Here is a 13,073-nt window from a genome sequence, read left to right on the forward strand (position 1 = left end):
AGGGCAGCGTCTGGCATATAACGGGATACTCAAATATTTAAGGGGTGAAGGAACAGTTAAATATTGGATGAATCATGCATGAATGAACAAATTCTTAGTTATCATGATGAGGACTTGTGGGGAGCGGAACAGCCTGGGATTGAGGAAGTCGGCTGGGACTGGCGCATGGGATCCTCAGGTCTCCCTCGGGATGGATGCCCAGCACAGTGGTTCCGTGTTCCTTCCCCGACCAATCACGAGTTGCTTAGCAACTGGTCGCCCGGCCCTCCGCTACCATTAGAGGGCGCGCGGGCGGGGAGACGTGAACGCGCACGCGTGCGCGGCGCGGGCCGGCGAGGGCAGCACGTCACTTCCTGTTTCTTTAAGGGAACGTGGCTTTTCCCGCAGCGCCCGTCTTCCCGTCTTGCGTCTCTGCTGCGGCGGCCGGAGCTGGAGTCGGACCCGGAGCGCAGCGTCGCCATGGACTCGGCCCTCAGCGACCCGCACAACGGCAGCGCCGAGGCAGGCGGCGCAGCCAACGGCACGACGCGGCCGCCTTCCACGCCCGAGGGCATCGCGCTGGCCTACGGCAGCCTCCTGCTCATGGCGCTGCTGCCCATCTTCTTCGGCGCCCTGCGCTCCGTGCGCTGCGCCCGCGGCAAGGTAGGGTCGGAGGCAAAACCGCGCGCGCTTCCCACCTCCCACCCGTGACGTGACTGACGAGGACCGTCCTCCCGCCCGCGCAGACACCTCCTCTCCCCAGACGCTGACCCTTCCCGGCATGGATCACCACCGCTTCCCCACCCCGAGCCCACATCCGGGAGCTGGCCTTAGGTGCTCTGGGATCTGACACCTTCTCTTATAGGGGCCGGCTTCTATCCCCACTCGGACCCTGACACGTTTTTCTCTCTGTGCATCATGCTGCAAACACTGTCAGGCTCACATTGCGATTCGGGCGGTGTATTGTTCTGAGCCTGCTGGACCCAGCCAGACCGGCCCCACCCTCTGCTCTGGCTGCTCATCCCATATGGGACACCTCTTCCTGGGCTCCGGGTCAACCCCCGTCTGTACCTGATGGGGCGCTGGTCCTGACAACGGAATGGTACAATCCCCTGTCATTCCTCCGTTGGGAACCCTGCCTCATCCACCCTAGGGCAAATTCTAGCATCCAGACCCATCCTGAAACTGTGACACCTCTCTAACTGGAATCTGTGACCCGTAGTGTGCTCCTCTAGAACCTCCAGATCAGGCCCTTGCGCCACCTCAAAAAAATTAATCCAAGGATAAAGCCCCACCTCAGGCGCCAGTTCTTTGCCTCACTTCTCAGACCAGTTTCACTCAGCCAGTCCCTCAGAATCTGGCACCATAGTGCCTCTCTTTTTAACCAAGCATAGACCCCTTCTTTTGCTGGTTTGCCCTCCGTGGCTGGTAGACACTCCCAGTCGTGGACCTGTCCTAGCCTGAGCCCAGGCCCTGTTCCCAACTCCTCACCCTGTTCCCACCCCAGACCCCAACCTTACCTCAAAGTAGCTTTTCTTTTTGTGCTCCCTAAGACAGGCCCTCCACGAAATTGGACTTACCTGCTGAGCAGCTGAGCTGCTGTTGGCCTCTGAGAGCAGGCCAGACCCATTCCTGACCTTCCTCAACATATGTCCCATTGGACACCTAGGAGGACCCCATCATCTCCCCCCACCCTCCATCTTCTTCCCTATTAAGTCCTCTCCGGCCCCTGTGGGGAAATGACTACTTAAGATCCCTCTGCCAATAAGGGGCACAACGAGGTGTTGCTAGACCTAGTCCAGGGCTGTCCTTGACACAGGTGATTCTGTAGACCCCCACAGGAAGCACCAGTGGCTTCTCACTTCCTGGCACCCTCTCCCCTCCTAATCTGTAGCTCCTCCCCTACCCAAACTTGAAGTTGAACTTAAGCGGAAGCTGTCTTACCCAAAGTGGGAAGGTCCACAAAGCAGCTGCCACTTTTGAAACTGCTCGAGTACAGGTTTTCAAAACATTACCCAACTTGAGGTCTGCCACCTTCCTTACCCAAGATCAGAGAACTCTCTGTTGGCTCCTTCTTTTTTTTTTTTTTTTAAAGATTTTATTTATTTATTTGAGACAGAATGAGAGAGAGAGAGAGAGCACATGAGAGGGGGGAGGGTCAGAGGGAGAAGCAGGCTCCCTGCCGAGCAGGGAGCCTGATGCGGGACTCGATCCAGGGACTCCAGGATCATGACCTGAGCCGAAGGCAGTCGCCCAACCAACTGAGCCACCCAGGCGCCCCTCTGTTGGCTCCTTCTATGGGCAGACACAAAGGGAAATAGGCAGGGCTTAGATGGCCCTATTTGCCTTTCTATTCTGCCTCTTCTAAGCAGAGTTCAGGTGGCCTTCAACTTCCCTGCCATCCCTTTTTGGCAAACACTTGGTGCAGGGGAAGGTTCTGAAATAGACTAGGACAAAGGAGGTAAAAACACCATGGCATGAACCGGGCAGCTTGATCTGAGGGGCTCCTAAAACTGAGTAATTCTCCTTGATGTCTTCTACACAAGGATCACTAGTCTCAAGAAAGCATTTTACCAACAACAGAATTTCCTGAACCTCCACTGTTGACCAGGGGGGTGGGGGAGGATGCAAAAATGAGTGGGTCAGAGCCCTGTCACCAAGGACTTTAGGTGCCTGGACAGAGGAGGAATAACTAGCTATGTGATTGCAGTACAGTAGTGCTGTGGGGTTTAGGGAGAAAGTTTGAGGCACCTCAACACCTGAGGAAGGGCAGAGAGGCTTTGTGCTGGAGACGGGCTTGAGCCTTATGCAGAGGTAGAATTTCAGCCAGAAGACATTCCAGGCAGAGGAAACCAGGTAAGCAGCGCTACAAGAGTTTAGGAGAGGGGCGCCTGGATGGCACAGTCGGTTAAGCATCTGACTTTTGGTTTCTGCTGAGATCGTGATCTTGGGATTGTGAGATCGAGCCCTGCATCCAGCTTTGCACTGAGTATGGAGTCTGCTTGGGATTCTCTCCCTCTCTCCCCCTCCCGCTCATACTCGTGCACTTTCTGTCTTTCTCAAATAAATGAATCTTAAAAAAAAAAAAAAAGATAGTTTAGGAGTTGCAGTTTAGGAGTTGGCGGAAGGTCTGGTGTGGCAGGAACAGAGGGTACGCATAGAAGAGAGCTTTCAATCCACCGTAGCCTCTAAATACCACCCCCATCATCTCCTCCAGGTTGCGTGAAATTGCAGATGGCCAGACCCACCACCAATAACCAGGATATTCTGAAATTTACAAAGCCTTCACTGTCTTTGCTTCTCCCAGTAACTGAATGTTACAGATGGAACCAGTTTTATTTTCCTGTCGTACAGAGAAAGAAACTGAGGGTCAAAGAAATGACTACTTACGATCCCTCTGCCAATAAGGGGCACGACTAGGTGTTGCTAGACCTAGTCCAGGGCTGTCCCTGATACAGGTGACTCTGTAGACCCACACAAGTGGCATTTGGGCAAAAAACAACTCCCTTTTTCCACCCCGAGTCATGTTTCCCTGGTCATGTGGCAAGGAGAGAGAAAAGTTAGTGTGGGGGCCCAGGAGTTTTGATTTCCCACCAGTGTTAGACCTTAAAGCCAGCTGAGAGAGGGCATGTGAGGACAGAATTCTCCCTGGAGCCAAGTTGTCCGTAACAGGCAGAGCAAATTGTGAAATCATGGGGAGAAGAAGGTGGAGCATCCAAGAGTGTGTTGGGAAGAAGTAGCCATGGGAGGAGCACTCTTAGAGGGGTGCCCATCCCTGTCAGAGACCTGTGTTCCCAGAAGGGAGCAAATCCCAGCCCAAGCAATAGCTGGGGATCAGATTACTTCAAAGGCCCTTGGCCTGTAACTCAGAGGAGCCCCTCAGCCAGCTGGACTGGGCTTCTGCTCTGTGCCAGGCCCTGGGCTGGGTACCAGGGGTGCTGGGACAACGAAGGCCAGGCCCTGCCCTCCCAGAGCTCAGCGCCCCACGGAGAAACAGATGTGTGAGCAGCCGACTAAACCGAATCCTGATACGCCTTCCAGAGGAGGCCGCAGCTGCCTTTGCATGGATGGGCGAAAGTTCAGGCAGAACAGGAGAGAGGGAGGCATGGCACTGCGGGGTGCACTCAGGGAGGCAGCGGACAGTGTGATGTGAGCCCCGCGGCAGGGCCTTGGAGGCCATAACAAGATAGATGTTCAGGCAGCCTGCAGCCTTTCTGCATGACAGAATCCTGAAGGCAACACAGTAGTTCATCTTCATAGTTACAAAATGACCATATACTTGCACCTGTAAAAAAAAAAAAAATCCAAGCCATGCAGAAGTATAAAGGAAAAGCCTCCTCAGTACCACTTCTTGAAGGAACCCAGGTAGCTCTTTGGTGTGTAACCTTCCAGAACTTTTTCTTTGTATATATAAACATGTGTGTGCCTGTGTGTATACACAAATGTAAATTTACTTTTATAACAGTGGGATTTTACAGTACATACTGCTCTGCAGTTTCATTTTTTTTTTTTTTTTTTCTTTAATCCCTGTGTCTTGGTGTCTTGGTCATTTTCCTGTCAGTACCTGCAGATCTGCCTCATTATTTTATGGCGGGGAGGGTAATTAATGCATGCCTGTGGTACAGAATTCCAGAGGTGCAGAGGGCATCATGAAAGCCTCCGTCCTACCCAGTACCCAGTTTCCCTCCCAGAGGCAGCCCGTTTCTTGGATATCCATCCAAGAAATTCTGTGCCTTTACAAATAAATAAGCATATGCTTTCTCCCCGTTTTTGCAGTTTAACTGATATTTTGTTATAAATACACTTTTTTGCGCCTTGCTTTTTTCACCAAATATATGTTGGAGATCAAATATATCAGTACATATGGAGCAGTCTTGTTCTTCTGTGACAGCTGCATGGTATCCTACCTGTGTCCCACAGTTTGTTTAGAGCCCTGGTTCTCAAAGTGTGATTGCTGGACCAGCAGCAGCGGCAATAGTCTCACCTGGGAACTTGTTAGAAATGCAGATTCTGGGGGCGCCTGGGTGGCTCAGTCGTTGAGCGTCTGCCTTCGGCTCAGGTCATGATCCCAGGGTCCTGGGATCGAGCCCCGCATCGGGCTCCCTGCTCCATGGGAGGCCTGCTTCTCCCTCTCCCACTCACCCTGCTTGTGTTGCCCTGCTTGTGTTTCCTCTCTCGCTGTGTCTCTCTGTCAAGTAATAAATAAAATCTTAAAAAAAAAAAAAATGCAGATTCTAGGTGCCTGGGTGGCTCCATCATTAGGCGTCTGCCTTCGGCTCAGGTCATGATCCCAGGGTCCTGGGTTCGAGCCCCACATCGGCTCCCTGCTCAGCAGAAGGCCTGCTTCTCCCTCTGCCGCTCCCCCTGCTTGTGTTCCCTCTCCACCGTGTCTCTCTCTGTCAAATAAATAAATAAAATCTTAAAAAAAAAAAGAAATGCAGATTCTGAATTAGAAACTCAAGGTGGACCTGGCAGTCTGTTTTCACAAGCCCTCCTGACGATTTTTCTCTGTGCTCATGTGAGAACCTCTGATTTAGAGTCCTCCACAGGTTGTTTAGACGGGTACCAGTCTTTTACAAACCATGCTGAAATTAATCTCCTTATATGTTTGTTACTTCACACTTGTCTGTATGTGTAGGATTTTTTTTGTTTGTTTTTTTGAAATTGATTTGCTGGGTCAAAGGCTATGTGCATGTTTGATATAGATTGATCTTACCAAATTATGCACCCTAGAGGTTGTATAAGTTTATACACCCACCAGCAGTGACCTCAATTCCTGTGTAATGGCTACGCAATAGTCCAGTCTCCAGGGGTTTCTGAGTCAGGTGTGTGATACAGTCAGGTCTAGGCTTCAGAAAGAGCTCCTGGCAGAGTCAGTGATGGGCGGGAGGGAGAACAGGAAGGAGGCTGGTGAGGTGGTTGCAGTGAAGATTGTAGTGGGGCACAGGATTGGAGTGGGAGGGTGAGTTCTAGAAATGCTTAGGAAACAGAGTCATGGTGAGGTAGGTGAGTGAGTGAATGTAGTGGAAAGAAGAGGAGACCCTGGGGTCTCCAGCTGGGGTGACAGAGTAACAGAATGGTCCACAAGTCCCAGATCATTTCTAGGGCATGGCCTGGAAGCAGCCCTCCCAGAGCTCGGGCCGAGCCAATGACTTGAGGCCAGGCATCTGTCTTCCCTTGCTGCTTTTGCTTCCGCCCTGATAACTGAACGTCCAGAATGTCACTGGAAGCTAAATTTATTTCTGCTATTTGTGTCAGCTTCACACACACACACACACAAACACACACTGATTATGTTTTGTGTTTTGGGAGCTATTGCATTTGCCTAAGAGCATCCGGTTTGAAAATCCACATTGGGGGCACCTGGGTGGCTCAGATGGTTAAGCATCTGCCTTCTGCTCAGGTCATGATCCCAGGGTCCTGGGATCGAACCCCACATTGGGCTCCTGGCTCAGCAGGGAGCCTGCTTCTTCCTCTCCCTCTGCCTCTCCCCCTGCTCATGTTCTCTCTTTCTCTGTATCTCTGTGTCTCAAATGAATAAATAAAATCTTTTAAAAAAATGCTTTAAAAAAAAAATCCACATTGAATTGGTAGAGAATCCTAACAACTTTTTGTATTTTTGTAACGACAAGGGTTAACTGTTTTGGATTTGTTTGTTTTGTGGAGGGAGGAGCAGAGCGAGAGAGAGAGAGAGAGAGAGAGAGAAAGAGAGAGAATCTTAAGCAGGCTCCATGCCCAGTGCAGAGCCCGACATGGGGCTCCATCTCACAACCTTGAGATCATGACCTGAGCAGAAATCAAGAGTTGGATGCTTAACCAACTGAGTCAGCCAGGTGCCCCAAAGGTTAACTGTTTCATTGTCACAGGCTCCCTGAGCATCTTGTCACAACTTGCCAGCAGAAATTTCCAGGTAGGAAAGGTAGAGGTCATCTAGGAAGTAGTGGCTAAGAGTTGGGGCACTGGAACCAGACTGCCTCCGTTTGAATCCTGACTCCACCACTCACCAGCTGTGTGACCTTAAGCAAGTTACTTCACCTCCCTGAGCTCTTAAAAATAGCTGCTTCGTAGAGGATGAAGTCATGTATAGCACCTAGAACAGGGCTTGGCACATAGAACGCTCTTCGTAAATGTTGTTCTTATTACTGTAACTGCCGGATTTCCAGTCTCCCATCCTGACTCAACATTGCAGCATGGATATTTACAGTCATCCACGGAGGAGACCAGAGTCCTCTGTATAGTGGGACATGTGTCCAACCTTGACTTGTCATCAAGTAATTTTAAGCCTCTTCCCACCCAGGACACAGGTATTTTAGGCTAAAATAAAAGGAATATGTGGAAATGAGCCATAACACTGGTTTGTAGGTGAGTCCCATGTGGTCTGCACCTGCAGGTCCCTCTACCTCATGTTTCCCTTCCTTGTACACAGAGCAAATTCCTCAACCGAATGTGTTTCTGGGTCCTACCCCCTACCAGGACCTGTGCTTAACCTTCAAGGCTTTGCCTAAGTGCTATCTGCTTTCTTGTGATTCCCTAATATGTACTACTACTGTTATAATAATAGAGTCGTGACAGCTCGTGTGACAGCTCGAGGCACAACACTAAGTATTTCCAATGCAAAAGTCATAGAATCCTGGGACGCCTGGGTGGCTCAGTTGGTTAAGCATCTGTCTTCAGCTCAGGTCATGACCTCAGGGTCTTAGGATCAAGCCCCCTGTCAGGCTCCCACCCAGCAGTAAGTCTGCTGCTCCCTTACCCTCTGTCTCTCCCTCCCTCCCTCCCCGTTTGTGCATGTATACTCTCTCTCTCTCAAATAAATAAAATCTTAAAAAAAAAAAAGTCATAGAATCCTGAAATTCATCGTACAGCTGAGGAGATGGAGGCTCTGAGAGAGAGAATAACATTCCCGGGCCCCACAGCTGGGAAGAGGCAGAGCTGGGAGTCGGGCTGGGCTTTCTGACATCAGGGCCATCTCCCACCCATTTGGCACTCGCACTGGGTACCGCAGCAGTGTATGTCTTGTTTTGTCACAGGTCACTCTGTATCGTGATATTCTGCTTACATGTCAGGGTCTTGGCCTGCGTGCCTGTGGACTCTTTGAGATTAACAGCTGTCTAACTCAGCCTCCGCTCCTGCTACACGGGACATATATTGAGTTTGTGGAGGTACATAGAGGGGAGGAGGGAGAGAACCCTGCCTCTGTGTGTCAGTACTGCTCACCTGCCCCACCCCTTCCTCCCAGCAGAGCTGCCCCTGGATGCTCCAGAAAGGAGGGTGTCCCTTCCAGCCACCTCAGTCAGGCATATGTTGGGGTTTGGTGAAGCGCCTCCCCACTCCCCTCTCCCTGACAGTCCTAGCTCCTCATACAGTCACGGTACTTTACCGTTTGCCAGGCTATTTCACATCCCGTATCTCATTTGGTTGAAGTCTCTTGGCCCTTTTAGAGGTAAGTAAAGCCTAGAGATTGTGATCCTGTTTGACAGATGAGTAAACTGAGACTCAGAGAGCCAAGGATTTGCCTCCAGTCACCCAGCAAGCCATTAATAGAGCACTGAATACCTTGATTATACTTTACGTGTATCATTTGCACATGTGTGAATTTTATCTGTAGGAAAAATTCCCTGAAGTGGAATTGCTTGGTCAATGCACTTGTGATTTTGACAAACATTGTTAGAGTGCTCTCTGCAGGAAGACCAGTTTACCCTCCTGAAGGTACCAAGGGTCAGCACTTGTTTCCCCATAGCCTCACCAGCTCAGTCTGTTCTCCAGCCATTCTGATAGATGAAAACTGGAATCTCAGTGTACTTCAACTTATTAAAAAGTGAGGATGAAAAGAAAAAAAAGAGTGAGGATGAACGTTTTTTCCTGTGAATAAGAGCTTTTTATGGTTCCTGCTCTGTGAACCTTCTCTGTGTTCTTGGGCATGTGCAAATTACAATTTGATGCACCTGCTGAATTGCCCTCCCCAAAAGGCTGGGCCAGTTTGTACTAAAACCAACAGTGTGTGCACATCCCAGCTCCCCAGCTCAGCTCCATTTCGTGACCATTCCATGGGCTTACTGCTCTCTGCCCCCATCTCCTTCCCTTTCTGCAATTTTCCTTCCATCGTTGAGCAGAAGGTCTGCCTAACCCGAAATCTGCCCTCTCCAGGCAGCCTCCCCTTTAGCATGTTTTGTCCTATTGGTTTTTAAGAGGCAGCTGTGAGCCAAAAAAATTAATGAGACTCTGCAGCTGAAGATGATCCCCTGTCCCAGGGGTGCGGGTGCCTTATTCACAGGATGGACATGGTGATGGTGGAATCTCAGGCATTGTGATGAGCCTGTGGAGAGCACTTCACTTTGACTTTAGCAGAAGTCTCATCCAGGAGCTCTGGTAGCTAGGATATAAAATAGAACAGACCTGTAAAATGCAGGGGGAATTGCAGTGAGAGAGTAGGCTTAGCCCAGTGGGAAATCTGGGGATGCTTCATGGCAGTGACATTGGCCAGGTCCTTGACTGAGGATTCTGCTAGCAGAGAGGGCATGAGGAGAACATGATGAACTTGAAAGCTTTCAACTCTGTGTTTTTTAATATAAATTTAAACCAGAATTATACTACCATTGATGGATTCTCATTAGAGAGATTTCTGGCAGGAATTCTGTGAAGTTGATAAAATCCCTATGCTGTGCTGTTGCTACACTCTCAGGTTTTTCCTTGTTTAAAGTACTGAAATTATTTTGACTACATTCAGGTTTTTTTGTGTAAACATTTATCCTCTGTCATGTCTTTACCCAAAGCACATTGTCGCCAACTATAGCATCTGCCATTGTATATTTAATTGTGGTTTTTACTCTTACCAGATTCAGTTTTCCCAGTCAGATTTCTTAAGTGTAAGTTTTGTCAAGATTTGCTTCTCCTTGCAGTTGGCATCTTCCCGCGTACAGTTTCATTTGCTGTCAGTTTTATCTGTTGTTGGTTTATTTCTACTCATACATATTGGATAACAAATTCATCGTGTTTACTTGGTAGCTAATCCATAAGGAGGCTGGGAATAGTTCTCATGAGGCCTAGGACTACTCTATTGTCACAGTTTCCAGGGTTTTCTCTCAGTTATTACATGCCGTAACTGCCTCTGCCATCGCTCTTCTCCCCAGATATGCCCCATGTGCACTGTCGGGATCCAGATCGCCCCAGTGGCAAAACAGTGGGGTGGAGCATCTTGCCCCAGCGTGGGCAGAGGGAACCGCATTGCCAAAGCCTGGGGTCGGGAAGTGGTGGAGGGGGAGATGAATGAGCTCCGGGCCCCAGAGGCCAGAACTGCACCCCGTACTCACAGGCGCCTTTCTTGTCTGCTCTAGAATGCCTCAGACATGCCCGAGACTATCACCAGCCGGGACGCCGCCCGGTTCCCCATCATCGCCAGCTGCACGCTTTTGGGGCTCTATCTCTTTTTCAAAGTAAGTCCTTTGCCACCTGTTGTGTCATTTGGTTTAAATAACTTTATTTTGTTTTGTTTTGTTTTTCCCATCAAAGGAGATATGCATGTTCATTTGTAGAAAATAAAGAGCAAGGGGAAAAAAAAGTCCTAATAATTCACCTCTAGACCGACTACACAGAGATAACCACCGATGGCATTCAGGACTCTTTCCCATAGTCATTATTTCTTTTCTCCGCGTGGCTTTTTTGGGTTTTTTTTTTCATGATACCATTTTGGTTGCATTGTACTGTTTATGCTGGGACGGGGTATAGCTTGGGTCTCCGATGCACCTCTACCATACTAATTGCCTTTTTTTTTTTTTTTTTAATTTACCGAGGTTTATTTTCCCAATAAAAGTTACACGGGCTCAGTGTTGAAAACGTGGAAAACACAGAAAAGTAAAAAGGGGAAAACAGCAGTCATCCAAAACCCCACTACCAGAGACAATCACAGATTCCCTTTGGAGGTGTGTCCTTGCGCTGTTTTCCCGGTGCATGGTTTCTCCGTAGCTGTGGCCACGTGGCGTACTCAGTTTTGTAGCTGCCGCTTTCACTCCCCATGAATAACATCATAAGCATTCTCTCATGTTACTGCAAACTCTTCTGAGGCTTTTCTTTTTTTTTTTTTTAATATAACACGTACTATTTTCTGATTATGAAAGTAAGATATGCAGAAAACTTAAAGAGTGGGGGAAAAATACACAGAGGTAACAATCCCTATTAACGTTTGGGCATGTCTCCTTTCAGGCTTTTAATAAGCATGCTTTCCACCTAATCATCATCCTACCCTAGCTTAGTGTGGTGTCTTCTGTTTTCGCAGTCGTGCCTCACAAGCGCTTTTTCCCTGGTCACTGAAAAGCCCTCAAGGACGACTTTTAATTCGCATGTTACAAACAGAGGTAGATGGCGAAAAAAATGTTTTCAGTCTACGGGAAGGTGTAAATGAGCCATAATCTTCTCCCCAGTATAGTTTCTTGTGAATCTTACGCATAGATATACATTTTTGTTAAAATATAAAAACAAATATACGTATGAGATACAGGATTTTTACTGTAGAGATCTTTTTATTATCAACACAGTCACATCTGCCTTACTCTTCTTAACACCTCCCTGTGGCTCTGTCTTACGGCTGCGCCCCTGAGGGATGTCTAGTGCTGGGACACCGCAGCGGTGCTGCTGTGAACACTGGGCATGTATTTTCAAGTATTTCTGCAGTAGGAGGACCCAGTCCCATCACGTCTGCATTTGTAAGTTGAACACGTAGTACCAAATCCCCACACAAGATGGCACGCATTTACATTTCCCCCGAGAGTTCGGGTGTGCTGGCTCCCCGTACTCTCACCAGCATTGAGTAGCATCAAAATTCCTTATCTTTACCAGTCTGTGAGGGAGTCAGCAACGGAATTTTTACATCCGTTTCCTCTCCCGTCGCCCCCTCGTTGTTGGATCAGAACTACACTTTTTTTTTTCTTAATGGTTTCAGAATGCCTCCCCCCCCCGCCCAGGCCAGATTCACCACAGCTCACCTCCAGCATCCCCCTCACTTTAAACAGAAAACATCATCTCAGTTTTTACTCTTACAAATAAGAGTGCATCAAACAACATTAGGTATTCACTGATTTTTTTTTTCCCCTGGACCTTGGGTGAAGAGTTGAATTTATTCCATGCTTTGGTTCATAGCACACCATCATCAGTCCCTGCCAGGCTCCCCCTTCACCCCTAGTGCCCGCCTCCATTTCCCACCTTCATTTCCCTCTCCACAAGAAGCACCTGCTCTGATGCGTTTGCTTTGTCTTCAGATGTGTGTCTCCTTATAAAACGTATGGTGTCAGTATATCTGTGTCTATTGAGAGTCCAGCTTCCATAAATAGAGCTGTGCAGTACATCTCCCTCTGTTTGCTTTTTCTCTCCCCTGTACTTTTGAGGTCTCTCTGAGGCTGTCTGTACATCTAGCCCATTGCCTCCAACTTGGCTTTTGGCAGGTATTTCTCAGGTCTCTGCTGTGCTGAGTGCCAGTGATATATACCCAGGCCCTTGCCTCAAGACCTTCTAACATTTTTAGTACTTAGGATTCTTTCCTTCAGCTGGGTTCGCTCAGAAAGAAATTTCTGGCAGTGGAGGGTATGAGCATTTTTCTTTAAGTCGCAGATGCGCAGCCTGTCCCCCTCTCCAGGCGGGTAAGCCCCAGCCTGCCTTGCACCAGAGGACATAGCATACCTCTTGCCCATGTCTCTAGAGGGTTCACACTGAGATTTTTGAGAAGCGACTGCCTGGACAACACAGCCAACAGATTCCTCCCAAACTCCAGGCTGACGGCTTGTTAATTGGTTTGCCAAACGGCAGTATCCCTCAGGCCCTTTCCTCCTCTCCCCTCCGGGTGGGACATTTCTCAACATCATAAAATTTACCTTATCCCACCTCATTTAAAACTGCTTTGAGGCAGCGTATAAATAAAAATTATACGCTGCCTCTGGGGCGCCTGGGTGGCTCAGTCGTTAAGTGTCTGCCTTCGGCTCAGGTCATGATCCCAGGGTCCTGGGATCGAGCCCTGCATCGGGCTCCCAGCTCCGCGGGAAGCCCGCTTCTCCCTCTCCCACTCCCCCTGCTTGTGTTTCCTCTCTCGCTGTGTCTCTGTCACATAA

At 49.0% G+C, this 13,073-nt stretch overlaps 1 protein-coding gene across 12 annotated transcripts in view; it reads left to right on the forward strand.

Moving 5' to 3' along the window:
• The first annotated feature begins 356 nt into the window (after positions 1 to 356).
• Positions 357 to 13,073, forward strand: part of HM13 (histocompatibility minor 13) — a 41,397-nt gene continuing 28,680 nt past the window's right edge. For 8 of the 12 annotated variants that reach the window (XR_004301213.1, XM_032419472.1, XM_032419475.1 and 5 more), the window contains exons 1-3: positions 357 to 642; positions 10,314 to 10,412; positions 10,770 to 10,898. Coding sequence is in view for 10 of the 12 variants with exons in the window: in XM_032419472.1 (XP_032275363.1) it covers positions 460 to 642; positions 10,314 to 10,412; positions 10,770 to 10,898 (411 nt within the window). In the remaining 2 variants the exon portion in view is untranslated. The remainder of the gene's footprint in view (positions 643 to 10,313; positions 10,413 to 10,769; positions 10,899 to 13,073) is intronic. The other 4 variants (XR_004301214.1, XM_032419474.1, XM_032419476.1 and 1 more) reach the window with 1 other exon arrangement.

Source organism: Phoca vitulina, unplaced genomic scaffold (assembly GCF_004348235.1).
Source record: "Phoca vitulina isolate PV1807 unplaced genomic scaffold, GSC_HSeal_1.0 scaffold22, whole genome shotgun sequence".
Classification (NCBI taxonomy): domain Eukaryota; kingdom Metazoa; phylum Chordata; class Mammalia; order Carnivora; family Phocidae; genus Phoca; species Phoca vitulina.